The sequence below is a fragment of the Lepidochelys kempii genome, chromosome 1 (assembly GCF_965140285.1).
Source record: "Lepidochelys kempii isolate rLepKem1 chromosome 1, rLepKem1.hap1, whole genome shotgun sequence".
NCBI classification, from domain to species: domain Eukaryota; kingdom Metazoa; phylum Chordata; order Testudines; family Cheloniidae; genus Lepidochelys; species Lepidochelys kempii.
The window spans coordinates 220,755,208-220,771,336 of NC_136380.1; the positions used below are offsets into that span (position 1 = coordinate 220,755,208).

General features: G+C 44.1%; 1 protein-coding gene across 1 annotated transcript in view; it reads left to right on the top strand.

Moving 5' to 3' along the window:
* The first annotated feature begins 1,323 nt into the window (after positions 1–1,323).
* The window catches only part of GALNT8 (polypeptide N-acetylgalactosaminyltransferase 8), a 35,500-nt gene continuing 20,694 nt past the window's right edge, over positions 1,324–16,129 (top strand). The window contains exons 1-3 of the mRNA XM_073329461.1: positions 1,324–1,709; positions 7,423–7,589; positions 13,563–13,746. Of these exons, the coding sequence (XP_073185562.1) occupies positions 1,405–1,709; positions 7,423–7,589; positions 13,563–13,746 (656 nt within the window). The 5' untranslated portion in view covers positions 1,324–1,404. The remainder of the gene's footprint in view (positions 1,710–7,422; positions 7,590–13,562; positions 13,747–16,129) is intronic.

Genomic DNA, 16,129 nt, shown 5'->3' on the forward strand with positions numbered 1-16,129 from the left:
AGAATAAGCTTAGGGGGGTCTTTCATGCAGGTCCCCACATCTGTACCCTAGAGTTCAGAGTGGGGAAGGAAACTTGACAACTTCCTGCTACATAAATAAATTACAATGATTTGGACAATATTTATCTGTTTTTCCCTAAAGTTAATTACGTATTTTAGGAAAAATTGTCAGAGCGGCTACTAGCCAGAGTTAGTAGCCGTACTCTGAGGCCATCAAAAAATTTGTTTTGAGAACCCCGGTCTAGACTTACTCTGCTGTTAGATAGGCTTGTGAGTACCAGGGAAAGGGGATATAGAGCAGGGATATACAGCACAGTGATCAGCCAGAGATGAAAGAAGCCCTTTCAAATGTCTCTTAGGAAGCCCCAGAAGTTGCTCAGAATATGTGGGTTCACTTCTCCAGCTCTAGTAATAAGTACCCCAGCCCAGTGATCACACCACCCTTAATGACAGAATATGACTCCAATTCACCTGGGCACCTACTGCCTTGCATTTCTCTGCCAATTGCTATTAATAGCTATGAAAAGTAACAGGTGTCTTTGGTTCAGTATTTGAAAAAGACACTGCTTTTGTTGTTCTAAATCAAAAGGCAAAATATCTCTTTCAAGGGCTATGTGGCATACAAGTCTTTAAGGGACATTTTCCTTTTGAAATACAGGAATTTACAATTAAATAAAATAAAAATCAGGAGAAATAAAGTTAAAATGTTAATATTAAAAAGTTAATATGTAACAACAACCCTGCACACACTGATGGCACTCTTGTTTAGCGAAGTCCAAAAATAAATATAAATACCTGAGATATATACCTATAGACAGTTCCTGTGAATCGCCTGCCTTTTTGATTCAGCCTAATTTGCCAGTTCCCCCAGAAATTTATCTAGGCAAGGGAGATATTATTAAGCAGCCATGTAATGGGGATAGGGTGGAGAGGTCGTTTGTGCTTTATGCTTAGAACTACTCTCATAGCCCATATTGCACAAGCAACGTGGTTCAGATAAGGCCAGATGTTGATTTTAGTTACTTCAGTGTATCAGAACAAACTCTACTGAACATCTTGAGTCCTGTTTCTAATATCACTTGTACACTGATTTTCTTTCTGCATGTCTCCATTGATTTCAGTGGAGTTTCTCTTTATTTACACCAGGGAAACTGAAAGCAGAACGTGACCAATAATATTGACATTGTTAGGACTAACTCTTGGAATCCTGCCTTTACAGATTCGTTTTTATAAAGAAGCTAGAAACTGATTCTCGTCTCATGGCAGTTTCATGGTAATTGTAACTGCATTGATTTATTCCTGATTTAAACCAGTGTGAGGAGAATCTGGCCCATTATCTTTATTACACATTATTCTCTCTTGTCATTAGACCCTAAACACACCTTATTTTTAAGCAGCAAATTCCATGAAAAAGCTCTCTCATAATGAAAGAATGAAACAAAAAGAAGATGACATAAAGCTGCCAGAGGAGTCAAAGGGTGAAATGCACCAGGCTGAGAAAGCAAAGGAGGAAGACAAGATGAAAAAGGAAAAGAAGGTTGTGCACCGAAAGCTGTTTCCAGATTCAAGGCTGTTCAAGCGCTGGGGTGCAGATTTAACAGAAGAGCAACAAACCACAGCCCAGGATCTATTCACTAAATATGGGTATAATGTTTATCTCAGTGACCGTCTGCCCCTGGATCGGCCTATTCCAGATACCAGATATCCCAGGTGCAGTATGAACCCTGTATATGTTCCTAGGCAGATGTATGAATGTAAAGAGGTGCTATCCAAGGCCCCAAGCTGATTTGGAATGGAAGGTTATAAGGGATCCATGAGCAGATCTGGATTTGTGCTGCATTTAGTTTGATGTGTTGGTTTTTTTCCATTCACTTCCTCCTGCATTTTACAAAGAGCAGTGGGTAATTCTTCGCGCACACACAATGCAAGTCAGGAGGTGAAAGCTTATAGGAGACGTATGCAAAAGATATAATAGGGAAGTTTTAAATAAAATAGATTCTTGTTAATGATACATGCTAGCACAGGAGAAAACTAAAAGCAACATTCAAAAGGCCTTCTACTCTCTGCTGTGTTTAAGCTCCACTTGAGCTCCAAGAGTGAAATTGTCCCCTATGCACAGGGCCTGCCAAGGGAGACGCAAGCTAGAAAGGACAAGGAAGCTGTATTGTGTTTATACACATTAGACCATGTCGTCAAAAACAGAGGGCACTGTGGGGCTGTTAGGAGATGTGAATTCCATGCCAGTGATTCACTGTGGGACATTATGCAAGTCACTCAGCCATTCTGTTCTTCACTTTTTCCATCTGTTAAAAAAAAGGGGGGGAGGGGATATTGATACATACATATCTTTATAATGTGCTTGGATAGAAAGGTCAATGTAACTACCTAGGTATTATTAATGGTAGGGGACAGTAAGCCCAGTATCCGATGGAAGCGTTATGATAAATGGCAGGGTGAGCTGGGAGCTGAGATTTATGAAGACGGAGAGACTGATCATGTGGCAATACATGTTAGGAGCCAGGACAAAAGTCCTGGCTAAAAAACAGTTACCCAGGGCTTATATTATCACTGGCAGTATGCTACAAGCCTCTTAAGTGCTTTCTCCCTTTCCCTAGTGCACTGTTCAAGCTCATAGACTTGATGTTCCAGTCATAAATATCACTCTTCTACAACTGTAACTAAAGATGGTCAACAAATGTTGATATATTTTTTTTAAATGAAAACCAGGGACAGATTATTTGCGAAATGTTTCATGGAAAAGTTCCCATTTTTTGATCAGCTCTAAGTGTAAGTTTATTGACTTCAGCAGCATTACTCCTGATTTACACAAGTGTAAATGGGATCAGAATAAGATCTATCCATCTGTGGAGGTATCCCCTCACCGTAATGTCTGAGCACTTCTGACTCTCCTCTGATTTGATCCCCAGAGGTCCCTGGAGCTGCAAAAGGGCTGTTTTAAAGATGGCTCAGAAACAACTTACTTGAACTTCGGGGGAGTTCAGATTCAGAGCTGAATGAAAATGTTGACACCCAGTTCCTACCTCAATAATGGGCTAAAACAATACTGAATAGCAGCAAAAAGAAACAAAACCATTAATCTCTCTGAAAACTGGTCATGTGGACTTGAGGAAAAATGATAAATTCATTCTTATCTGGTTAGGAAATCCTCCAGCTACCCGCCCAACCCTTCTCATTCATTATAAATTTATTACTTCACCGCTTTGGCCACCTGGGAAAGATTTGTATCCTGAGAAGTAGATTGAGGCTGCAGTAGTGGGTACAAAAGTAATGGAACAAAGAATGTGTAAACACTATAAGGAACAAGGCGTTCTGTTGTACTGTAGGTGAGCATCTTACATGGCGCCAGTTTCAAGGATATAGAGGAATCAGATAATGCTCTGTTTTATGAGGAAGAAGATTGTCAGTTGCCAAGTTTGCTTACAAATAAACTTACTGTGTTGTCTGGTGGATTTAAAAGAAGGAGGCACTGTCTGGTCTCTTAGAAGTAAGGCTTTAGTAGAACAAAAACAGGGTTACAGAAACCAAAGGAGAGCAGTGTGCTCCTAGTTGTGTATCTAGTGAAGCTGACTCTGGACTGCTTCCAACGGGTCTTCCTAGCCCAATCCCCTTCTCTCTGACATGTGCTCTGCTCTTAAAGTCACAGTATGTACGCCTAACACTTACAGTGGAAATCCCAGTCCTGGAGGAGCATGGTATAAATGGATAGGGCCAGATTCTTGTTTGTTACACCAGTGCAAATCTGGAGTAACTATTTTGAGCCCAGTAGAGTTAATCTGAATTTACACTGGCATATCTGAGAACAGACTATGGGCCATATATAGTAGATGCAGGATAATTTAAGATGCGACAAGGGTACTAGACTTCAAGAATTACCTAGGTATATAACTTGGAGGCAGAACTAAGAAATGTAATGAACATGATGAAATTACATAAAGTATAAAGGGGAGGTTTTCCTAGACACAAATATGAGTCAGTTGCATGACTCCCCCCTGGGGCCTTTGAAAATCTTCCTCCATATCAGTAGGTGCTGAAAGAGGTTATAACATCCTCAAAGATGCTCAAATCTAGACACAACAGACTACAGCGCCTCTGGTTATAACTTATTAGGCAAAAGATCTAGGTGTCACTGGGCACATCTTAAGCTATGTATGTACTACACACTGCGGTGGCGGCATGTAGGTTATGTGCAACTACACTAGGACTGGCAACTTTCTAGTTGCACGAAACCGAACACCTTGCCCCACCCCTTCCCCGAGACCCCACACCTCTATCGCTGGCTCTCCTCCACCCTCACTCACTCATTTTCACCAGGCTGGGGCAGGGGCTTGGTGTGTGAGAGGGGGTGAGGGCTCCAGGTGGGGATGTGGGCTCCAGGGTGGGGCCAGAAATGAGGGGTTCAGGGTGTGGGAGGGGGCTCCAGGCTGGGGCAGAGGGTTGGGGTTCAGAGGGTTGAGTTAGGGCTGGGGATGAGGGGTTTGGGGTGCAGGAGGAGGTTTCAGGCTGGGGGGGTGCAGCCAAGGGGTTCAGAGTGTGGGAGGGGGCTCTGGTCTGAAGCAGTGAGTTGGGGTGCAGAGGGCATGTGGCGTGTGGGCTCCACCAGGGAGTTTTGGTGCGGGAGGCAGCTCAGGGCTGGGGCATGGGGTTGGGATGCAGGAGGAGTTGCAGGCTCCAGCTGGGGGTGTGGACTCTAGAGGGGGGATGAGGGGTTTGGGGTGAAGGAGGGGGATCTTGGCTGGGACATGGGGTTGGGGTGTGGGAGTGGGTGCAGGTTGCAGGCTCCGGGAGGGAGTTTGGGTGCAGGATGGGGCTCCCACCTGGGGCAGGGGTCTGGAGTATCAGAGGGGGTGAGGGCTCCGGCTGGGGATGCAGGTTCTGGAGTGGGACCAGGGATGAGGAGTTTAGGGTGCAGAAGGGAGCTCAGGCCTGGGACAGGGGGTTGGGGCACAGGGGAGGGTGTGGGCTATGGGCTCTGGGTGGCTCTTACCTCAGGGGGCTCCCCGGAAGTGGCGACATGTCCCTCCAGATCGTAGGTGGAGGTGCGGCCAGGTGGATCTGTGCACTCACTGCCTCCTCCTGCAGGTGTCACCCCTGCAGCTCCCATTGGCTCATTCCAGGCCAATGGGAGCCACGGAGCTGGTGCTCAGGGTCGGGGTGGCATGCAGAACCCTCTCGGCCGTCCCTCTGCCTAGAAGCTGAGGGACACGTCACTGCTTCCAGGAAGCTGCACGAAGCCGAGTAGCGAGCCTGCCAGTCCCACCAACCAGACTTTTAACAGCCCGGTCAGCAGTGCTGACGGGAGCTGCCAGCCCTTTTCGACTGGGCATTCCAGTAGAAAACTGGACACCTGGCAACTCTAAGCTACACACTGCAGTGAAAAGCAGGCCGTGTCCAGGCTACGGTGCATCGCTACATGTCTCAGTGAAAGGCAGGGGAGGCAGCGGGGAAAGACGGAGCCTGCCGGAGCCTTTCCCTGCTGCTGTAATCTTTCCATGAGGTGGGGAAAGGCTCTGGCAGGCAGAAGGTGGTGGGACCTTTTCCCACTGCCTCTCCGTTGCCACAGTGTTCCCTGGGAATCACTGCAGCAGTGGGGAAAGGCTCCCGTAGCTCCCTGCTGCTGGAGCCCTTCCCCACTGCAGAGAATCTTCCCCACTGCCCTTAACTGCTGCCTCCCCAGAGTCTTTCGCTGTGGGAGGAAGGGCTCCAGCAGCAGGGAACTGCCAGAGCCTTTCCTCACTGCCCCCCCACCCCCGCCCAGCCAAAGCCTGTCCCTGCTGCTGGAGTCTTTCACTGCAGAGGGGAAGGGGTCCAGCAGTGGGAAGGCAGCAGGACACGGCACTGCTACTAATAGCAGTGTAGATGGGGAGGCACTGCTTCGGCGAGGAGAGCCATGCTAGGAGATGTACTGGGGTACATACCCACACCCTTCAGGTGTGTGTCTACTCTACTCGCGTAAGCCCTGCCTCACCAGCTAGGCTGCTATTTATCCCTGTGCTAGGGGAGCTCTATACATATGTACACTACATGCTGCCGAAAGAAGCATGCAGCATAGACCTTTTAATGTGCAGCAACAACCGAGAAAATGTATAAGCCACCAGCTTTCTAAGAAGGGCCCAGGGAATAATGAGTTACGTATTTTCATGCCATTATATAAACCATGGGTCAGTCCTCACTTTGAATACTGTATCAAGGTTAAAAAAATGCAACAAACACAGAAAGCACCAGAAAAAGGCAACAAAAATGGCCAAAGGCCTAAAGAGGTATCCTGCATTTGCAAGTTTCCATATACAGAGAGGAAAAACTAGGGCTGGGATTTTCAAAGATGTCTATGGGAGTTAGGTGCCCAAATCCCAGAGAATGTCAATGGGATTTATGTGCCTGATTTCTGTGGGCTCCTTTGAAAACCCCAGCCTAAGGCTAACATTTTCAATCTTGGCCGCCTAAGTGCATAGGTAGGCAGTGAGTGGCCTGATTTCATCAGGGCTGAGCACCCGCAGGCCCTGCTGGCTTGGCACCTTCTGATTAAATCAGACCTCTTTTACCTAAGTGGTTAAATATGGATGCAGGTGCCTAATTGTAGGGACCCAGCTTTGAAAATGTTTTGCCTTAGACAATTGTTGGTGGAAAGGAGACAAATAAGAAGAGGTGATGGAGCTACATAAACTTCCATGCTAAAATTAATATTCAGGAAACCTTAAAGCTGAAAATAGTGGTGAGAAGGCAATGTGGGAGGATCAAGGTGACTCCGCCCTTTATATCCTTTTTTGGAGGCATGAGGAAGTACAGGGCCCATGCTCCATCCCAACTTGTCACTCAAGTCCACCCGGCACATGCATACTTAAGAGGGATTTGTGCAATCACTTAAGAAGAAATGTAGAATTAAAGTAAAATGGAATTACTCTGAATCTACTCCAACAGAGGGAAGATCAGCCCTTTAGATTTCACTGAAATTCACGTGGCTGTGTTTAAATAAAATGGAATTACTCTGAATCTACTCCAACAGAGGGAAGATCAGCCCTTTAGATTTCACTGAAATTCATGTGGCTGTGTTTAAATAAAATGGAATTACTCTGAATCTACTCCAACAGAGGGAAGATCAGCCCTTTAGATTTCACTGAAATTCACGTGGCTGTGTTTAAACACTCACGTTTTCCTCTGTCAAAGAATACTTGCCTTTCTGTGGAGGGGCAAGATCTTTGCAAAGACTGGGGCCTGGTTCTCAGTTATGTGAAAGCCCCTTTACACAGAATCAGGCCTTAAAGGCTCTTTTTCATGGGTAGGCAGTGTTCAGAACAAATTATTTCCCGCTTTGTGCTAGTTGTGTATAACCCTGAAGATGAAGATGGCTGCTTCTCTACTGGGTCTTTTCAGGAATCCTGCTAATATTCTTCTCACTCTCTTACAGCTGTAAAGAGAAAAAATATTCCCACGACCTCCCGACACTTAGTGTCGTTCTCATATTTATGAATGAGGCAATGTCGATCATCTTGCGTGCAATTACCAGTATAATTAACCGAACTCCTTCTCATTTGCTGAAAGAAATTGTCCTGGTAGATGATTACAGCTCAAATGGTAAGTGACACAGTTAAGGCAGAGACATCTTCATTTGCTTTTGGGTGCCCCTTGCAGGTGACAAACCATGTTTTAACAGTGCAAAGTACTGAGTCTGACTCTGCATCCTTTTTTGGTAGCTGTTTTATGATTTTAATATCATTTTCCACCAACCCACTGGATTGTCGTTACATGTCTAAACCCAAACTGCACTGGAAATTACTTAAACTCATGCTCATTGAACTGCAGCCCACTGTCAGGCATTACTATACTAGATATAGATATAGTCTAGCAAAAATAGATTTGACAATCACCTGTTCAGCTGTAGTATCTTCCAGTAAGGCTATCTCTGAGAAGTGAGAGAAACAATCTAGGACAAGTACATAGTTTTTTCCCGTCAACATAAACAAATCTATGCCTACTGTGCTCCAGGGGACTAGTTTTATGGCTCTTTTACTTGACATGGCCTGTATTTTTGGCATATGCAACAGGCCTTGACAGATTCCTCAATATTGCTCTTCACTTGAGGCCAGTAATAAATTGTCTCTCACCCTTCTCTTAGCTTTTTTCAATCATTAAAAGACCATCATGTAGCCTTTTAAACTTATTTTTCTGTAACAGTTTAGTAATCCCATCTAGGACTGAAAACTTCCCCTGAATCAGTGAAAGGGGCTGGGAACATGCTGTCCCAGCCGCTCTGTTCCAATAACCTTAATTATTTTCTGTAGGGTCTCATCCCGAGCAGTAGTTCTGGCAATCACAATCCACATTTCATGTGAGATTGGACAGGGTTGTTTTTTTCCCAAACAGATTGACCTATACAATATCTAGTTCTGGACTTGCTCCACTGCATTTTTTTGTCAAATGCTCTAGAGTGTGTGTCTGCAGAGACCAAATCGCTCCCAGTTTTGTACTGAATTTACAAATCAGACATTTGTAACTGAAAAAAGCAATCTCTGTATTCTCAGGGAGTTGTTTGCCAGACCCCTTTTGGTAATGGCAATAAGGGGTATATGGTCAGTTTCAGCTAACACCTGTGTCCCATAAATAAAGACATGGAACGTTTCACACTCATGAATGAAGGTCAAAGCCTCTTTCTCTATTGGGTGTAACTGATTCTCAGTTTTTGTAAGGGCTCATGACACATAAGCCACTGCTCTCCAATTTTGACCATACTGCTGTAGGAGGACTGCACTCTTACTCTCCTTGGAGGTGTCTGTGGACAACTTAGTTTTGTGCTTAGTGTTCTGTTACCTCAGGATTGGGGCCTCTTTAATTAATGCCTTCAGTTTCTCAAACTCTTTATTAATATTTGCATCCCGTGTCCACTGGACATCTGTGCACAACAGTGTTCTCAGTTTGCTGGCTTGATCAGATACATTAAGGACAAATTTCCCTGTGTTGTTTGCTGTTCCAAGGAATCATTGTATCCCTTCCTTGTCTGTTGTCTGAGGTAGCTCTCTCTCAGTCAGTCCTGTTGAAGCTGTTTCTATTGTATGAAATACTTAGTCATTGGAACCTGGGTCTCACAGGTGGGTGACCTAGCCACTAGGGTATAGAGTCATTGTTACTCTCTTCCTGGCCCAATTAATATTTAAGTATGTTATACACACCTTCAACAGGTGAGACTGAGACAGATCTACCCCAGAATACCCTATAGCCCAGTCATTAGGGCACTGTCCTGGGAGGTGGGAGACCTGAATTAAGTCCAATGAGTGCTCTAACCATTAGTATATAGGATATAAGGGGACATCCTTCTCAGTTTTGTGCAGAAGGTAACTTCTGAGAACTCCTGTTGGATTGGGCTTTGCAGGCAAGATAGATGTAGGAATGCCCATTCTGAGGATCCCACTGGAGTTTAGGTGCTGAGCAGCTAAGTGGCATCAGGACTTGGGTGGCTTTGCAAGTGTCCGTTGTCAGAAATGTAGACATCTAGGGGATTTCACTTGCAGAAACTTAGGTGCCTAGGGAATTTAGGAGGCAATAGGCTTAGGTGACATCTGAGCAGGGTTTTGGAAGATCTAAAGTTTGAATTTAGACACCTAAAGTGACAAGTTAGATGTTTAAATCTCTTAATGGATCTTGCCCCAACTTCCCCCCCAGATCAAAATGTCATGTATGCAAACGTTAGTACCCTCTAGACCATCAAAAAGTTGTATTTTCTAGGTATCAAACACAAACCAAATAGCATTCTACAGATATAGTGTCTGCCAAAGCGAGTGTTGACTGCACAGTCATGTGCTCTGTTTTTCTAAGGGAACCTGACAGAATTCTGCTGACATGTCAGGCATAGAAGAATATTTGGCAACAGGCATCTCTCCAAAAATGTCTCACTTTGTAGGTAGTGGAAAATGTTCCCTTTTCACATATATTTTAAAATGATTTTGGGTCTGTACATAAGCGAAGGGTTTCATCTTTTTCTCTACCACTACCAACAAATGTACCCATGCCAGTGGCCCCTACTTGCTCTATGATCCCCAGAGCAATGAGCCTATCCAGCTCCTTTTTTAGCCTCTGCCTCTTGGGTAATGAGAAGTTTCCTAGGGGTGTGAATTGTGGCATGGGTTAGGCTCTTTCAGTTCTATTCTGTACTCTGCTGAGAGCTTTCCTATCCTCTAGAAGGAACTCTCAAACTCTGCCTTAATTGTTTTGGTCCCTTGTCTCGCCAGTCTCTCCTCTTGATAGGACCAAGGGTTTGACGTGTTTTTACCCAATAACAGGTTCTTTTTTCCCCTGGTAATATTGCATGCTGTATCTCTTCCAGTTTATTTACCCATACGTCAAGTTTGTATATTCTATAAGCGAGGATCAGCTCACCATTGCAAACCCTGTGTGTTACAAGCTCAAAAGTTTTTCCCTTCCACATACAGGAGAAGGGCCAATAAAAGATATTACCTTACCTACCTTCTCTCTCCTGTCTTGGATTGGACACGGCTACAACACTGCGAACAGCTGTGTTTTACTTGCTTATCTTTCACTACCTGTGACTTTTTTTGTGTGTGCTAGTAACACTTTCTGGCAACATGGCTTGTGCAAAAGTATACAACTTAAAATTAATAAGTGTCCCATTTTCTTTCAGGGTGGCAGGCCAAGAACCTTGTGCTGCAATGTTGTCCATTACTCCTAGGAAGAATTCAACTGAGCTAGTTTCAGAGTAACAGCCGTGTTAGTCTGTATTCGCAAAAAGAACAGGAGGACTTGTGGCACCTTAGAGACTAACCAATTTATTTGAGCATGAGTGAGCTGCAGCTCACGAAAGCTCATGCTCAAATAAATTGGTTAGTCTCTAAGATGCCACAAGTCCTCCTGTTCTTTTAACTGAGCTCGTGGTGCTGTCAATGTCTCCTTGTCCACGCTATGCACCATCTGCTGGCATTTGCAAACTCTTGCAAAATGATGTGCTCAATTGCAGTTCTTTCATCTTTTCTCATATGCTGGGCATTGTTTTGGCTTGTGCTGGTTGTCACCGTAACCATGTACTGTTTTTGCTGGACTCTGACTTTGAGAGCTATGTGCCTTTCTGCCTCAAGTGTCTTTTTGTGTGTGTCACGGGGTCCACTCACCAAAGGTGGTGCCTCCTCCTGGCCACTCTGGGGATTAGCTGATTCCAGGTCCGACACCTCCTTTCTGCTTCTTGCCACGCACCCTGCCTTCTCTTCCTTGCTCTCAGAGAGGCAAGATGCTTGGTGTTCGTGGCTTAGCCCTCCATTCAAGTCACATGTGTCTTCCCCTTCCAGGGTATCAAACTCTTCCAGAGTGAACTGTCCCAGGCAGTCTGCTTTCCACTGCCTGGTCTATGCCACTTCCCCAGTGGCTGGTAGGGGAACCTGGGCCTGCCCTCTGCTCCAGGTTCCGGCACCAGGGACCCTCCAGCACCCAAGGACTGTTCTGTCCTGGACATTACTTCCTGTTCCCTGAGCCTTTCCTTACTTTCTGGCTTTTCCTCTTTCCCTGGGTTTGCCAGCCCCACCTTCCAGGGAGTAGCTATAGCAGGGGTAGGCAACCTATGGTACGCGTGCCAAAGGCGGCATGCGAGCTGATTTTCAGTGGCACTCACACTGCCCGGGTCCTGGCCACCGGTCCGGGGGGCTCTGCATTTTAATTTAATTTTAAATGAAGCTTCTTAAACATTTTAAAAACCTTATTTACTTTACATACAACAATAGTTTAGTTGTGTATTATAGACTTATAGAAAGAGACCTTCTAAAAACGTTAAAACGTATTACTGGCACGCGAACCCTTAAATTAGAGTGAATAAATGAAGACTTGGCACAACACTTCTGAAAGGTTGCCAACCCCTGAGCTATAGGTTACTTGACTCTATAGCTCCAAACATACGTCCCTTCTCCTAGGGAGTGACCGCAGACTGTGGTATTTTGGATTCTCTCTATCATGTCCACAGTGGCAGAGCCCTGTCCACTCTCATTCTGGACTGGATGACTTCCGTTGCTTGCAAATTTCCAGTTGCTTAGTCAAGGATTAATTCTGGGTTTCCCAGTAATGTCTCTCTGAGTTTTTTGTTCCAGATGTCAACCGCAATCAGGTCCTTTGTTAGAAGCTTAGGTGGGACCTTCTGCCTCCAAAATTGCAAGAATGTCTTTTCAGCTTTAGTTCAGTTGCAAGCTCTTTATAGTTTTACTTTCTTTTTGTACCCTCAGGTTAAAAACATCTCTCCCCTAGGTCTCATTTTTACATGGAGTGCAGAGCTCCTCAAATTTCTGTACTGCACCTTCATAGCTGGTCCTCTCTGCCTGAACTGAACGCCATTGAATGCATCAAGTACATCACAACCTGCTATTGTCAGAAATAAGGCTACATTCTATTGTCCTTTTCTCAGGACTTCATTGCTTACAGCTGCACAGTGAAGTGCTTCTTAATTCTCTTCTGATTGACTTCCGTGTTCCCGGAGAGTTTTAGCTCTGGTGGAGCTTTTAACTGCTCCAGTCTTCCACGCAGATTTCTTTAATTTCTTTCTTTAATTTCTGTTTACTCCTGGTGCCATGTGATTGCTCTGAACCCAAAGTGCTTGAATTGCTCTGAACCCAAAGTGCTTGAAAGAGATCCTCTGTATTCAGTGACACAGTTCCCAAATGCCTCTGCATAACAGAACATGGGTTCTGCGGCACCCTGCTCCCTGCAAGCTGCCTGTCTTTGAAGCTAAGCCACTTAACGGTACAGTTCCCAATACCACATGGCGTACTGGGATATAGCTATGAGATGAAAGCAGCAAAGTGAACATTTTAGCTGATTATCTGGATAAACTTCCTAATGGTGATATTTTAGGCTGAGGAATAGGCTTCCTGGAGAAGTAATGGAAGCCTCATTGCTCTTAAAATTTGACTGGACAAAGCATTAGGAAATCTACTGTAGGGAACAATCCTGCACTGGTCCACAAGGAGATGGACTGGTTCATCCATGGATCTTTTCCGTTTTGAATTTCTATAATTTTCTAGGTAGATCCTTCTTATTTCTGCCTTTGGAGAAGGAAATGGTGGCCCCATGTCCCAGGAGAGCACATCCCTACTCATATTACATAGACTCGTGTTTAGCATTTTCATGTTGGTATATTCTTTTGCAGGTGCAGTTAACTGTAGACACAAATGCTAGCAGTTAGACATCTAATTGCCTGCTCTTCGGGAACAATCAGGTATTTAGAGGTGTAATGTCTGGTATATGTGCCCATAATTATAGTGGGTGCAATTAAGTTTGGGCTCAAAATTGTGGTCTCCAAAATAGAAGCTGGGTTTAAAAATCAGGTCTATTAAGTCCTGGATGAGCTGTTACCCTAGGTCAAGGTTTACTTCCTGAGGAGTTCTTCTGAGTAACCAAATAATTCTAGCCATTATTTTTGAAGGAAGAAATTTATAGTGATGTCGGGGCTGGGAGAAGCTGGAAAAGGTGTCATCTAATTAGTCTTTTCTGTTTTCCAATTTCAACAATTTCCATTAATTGGAAAAAAAAAACCCACCCTAAAATGTGCCATACTATTTTTAGAGGCTCTAAAAGGAAATTTGGATGAACAGATAAAAAATTACAATGCAAAGCATCCTGGATTGCTAAAAATTGTGAGGCATCAGAAGAGAGAAGGCCTAACACAAGCTCGGATTTCTGGCTGGGAAGCATCTACTGCTGATGTTGTTGCAATCTTGGATGCCCATATTGAAGTAAATGTTGGATGGTAAGATCATGAGGGAATTGTTTTCTGGGAGGGAGGAGTCTAACTGTGGAGCTCAGGTGCATGGCTTTGCTTCTGCCTTACCAAAAAGTGCCATTGTGTACAGGGCTGGCCTTAGGGAAAATGGTGCCTTGGGTGAACCCCCTGCAACTTCAGCTCCTTCCCTAGCTGGGAGCCAGTTTGACCGGCTCACCCCTCCACCAAGTTGGGCCATGGCGCCCACGGTGCCCTGGGCAGTCACCCACGTCACCCACCCCGAAGGTCAGCCCTGATTGTGTATGGCAAGTAGAGGCCACCAGCTGGATGTTTACTTTTGATTGGCAAAGGGATGCACTGGTTTGGAAAAGAACTGGCACATTCAAATTAGGGAAGCAGTCAAATAACTGAATAGGCTATTTAGAGAAGTTCAGGCAAGCAGCGCCCAGCTTCTTTGTATCTGTATTTGTGAGCAGGAGATTGTCTCCCTTGTTTATACACATACAAAAGGACACTCAATCAGAACTTATGCAGATTGTTTTCTTTCAATACCAAAGTCCTGATCTATTCCTTTCTAGGTATTTGTAAAGAGCAATAGCATCCATCAACTGTTAAATAGGAGTTAAACCAAACTAATGTGTACTTGTGGTCTATTTAGCATGGTTAATTATTATTACCAATTAATGATTGCATATAGAGTTATAGATGTGCATAGCTCATTACAAAGAGAACCGAGACAAGGTCCCTGTTAACAGGTACTTATAATATAGTTTAGATCAGTGTATTTACCCTCCCTTTCTGTACCATATCTCTCTAACATACGTCTACCCTGGTTGGTTGGGTTCAGTGCTTGACCACTCCCCACATTGTTTCATTTCCCTAGTGGACAGCATTTAATCTCTGAGACTGTGTTGCATCTCTAATCTCACCCTATCTCATGCTATGGTGGCCTTATTCGTCACAGATAGCACAACAAGGGACTCCTCCAATTTGTTGTTGTTGTTTTTATTGCAATAGCACCTAGAGGCCCCAGTCAGGGGTCAGCGCCCCATCATGATAGGTGCTGTGCATACACAATGAAAAGAAGACCCCTGCCCCCAACAGTTTAAAATATAAATCTATGGTGAGAGGCAACATAGTGGTATAACAGACAGGCAAGGTAACAGAGAGGTGATTATGGCTAGAGAAATTAGCAATGGTTATGGTGCATGAACTGCTGGGATGGCCTGGGAGAAAGTGTAAGGCTACTAGAGAGAAAGATGGATTAGTAGTACATAAAACCTGTGTGACTGGGGTCCCAGTGGGGGCCTTCTGTGGTCACTCAATTAGGGTGAACTGCAAAGAATGGGACAGACAATCCCCTGAAAGCTGGTGGACATTCCAATACTTAGCCAATACCAAGCCAGCATAAAACAGTTTCTTTTATACCTTACTGGTTACTCAGAAGTTCAAACAACACAGTGTCCTTAAAGTGATCCAGCCTCAGGCCTCCATCCACGTACCCACGTCAAATATGATGAAGATTTCTGAAAATATTATTTCATCATATAAAAGAAAAGGTTCTACCAATCCCAAAGGATCGGACACATTGCCTTCCAGGTTAATGAATGTTTTAGGTTTTCCCCAAATACATGCATACAGCCAATTCTTATTAACTAAACTAAAATGTATTACAAAACAAAAGAGAGAGAGAGAGTATGGTTAAAAGATCAATATACATACAGACATGAGTTCAGTTCTTAAGATTCAGATTCATAGTAGAGATGGTGAGCTTTGTAGTTGCAAAGAGTTCTTTCAGAAATAGTGCATAGGTTATAGTCCAATGTTTATATTTCAGAGCGATCCAGTTAGAACTGGGATCTCAGTCCTTATGGCCTAAGTTTCCCCTGTATGAAGCCATAAGCAGATCTGAGAGGAACAGGATCAGGACCCAAGGGTCTTTTATATAATTTCAGGTCCTTTTTTGACAAGTTGGAGTTCCTCTGGAAACAAAAAATAATTAGGATGACTTTGAAGGAGATCCCTCACCAGTACTTAGCTATATGAATTAAACATGAGGCAATTTACTTGTTCCTCCACCATTCACAGTATATTTCAAAGAGAGATGAATACAGGGATATCCCATGTTTACAATTCATTTAAATGTCAGGATGTTCTTTTGATCTTCTGAACTAACAGAATACAACATAGACAGGGACTGTTGATTACATTGTTGATCCTACTCATACATATGTAAATACACAAAAACACAAACATTATCTCCCCACATGTTTTTAAGGGTTGTTTAATTTGCAGGATGTTTAACCCTTTCTGGCCATCCATCACAACCTGTCATTGCTTGGTAGAGCTGAGACAGGAGCCAGGGTTCATCAGGTCCATACTTGCTGCAAGGTGAAAATAACGTAATTGT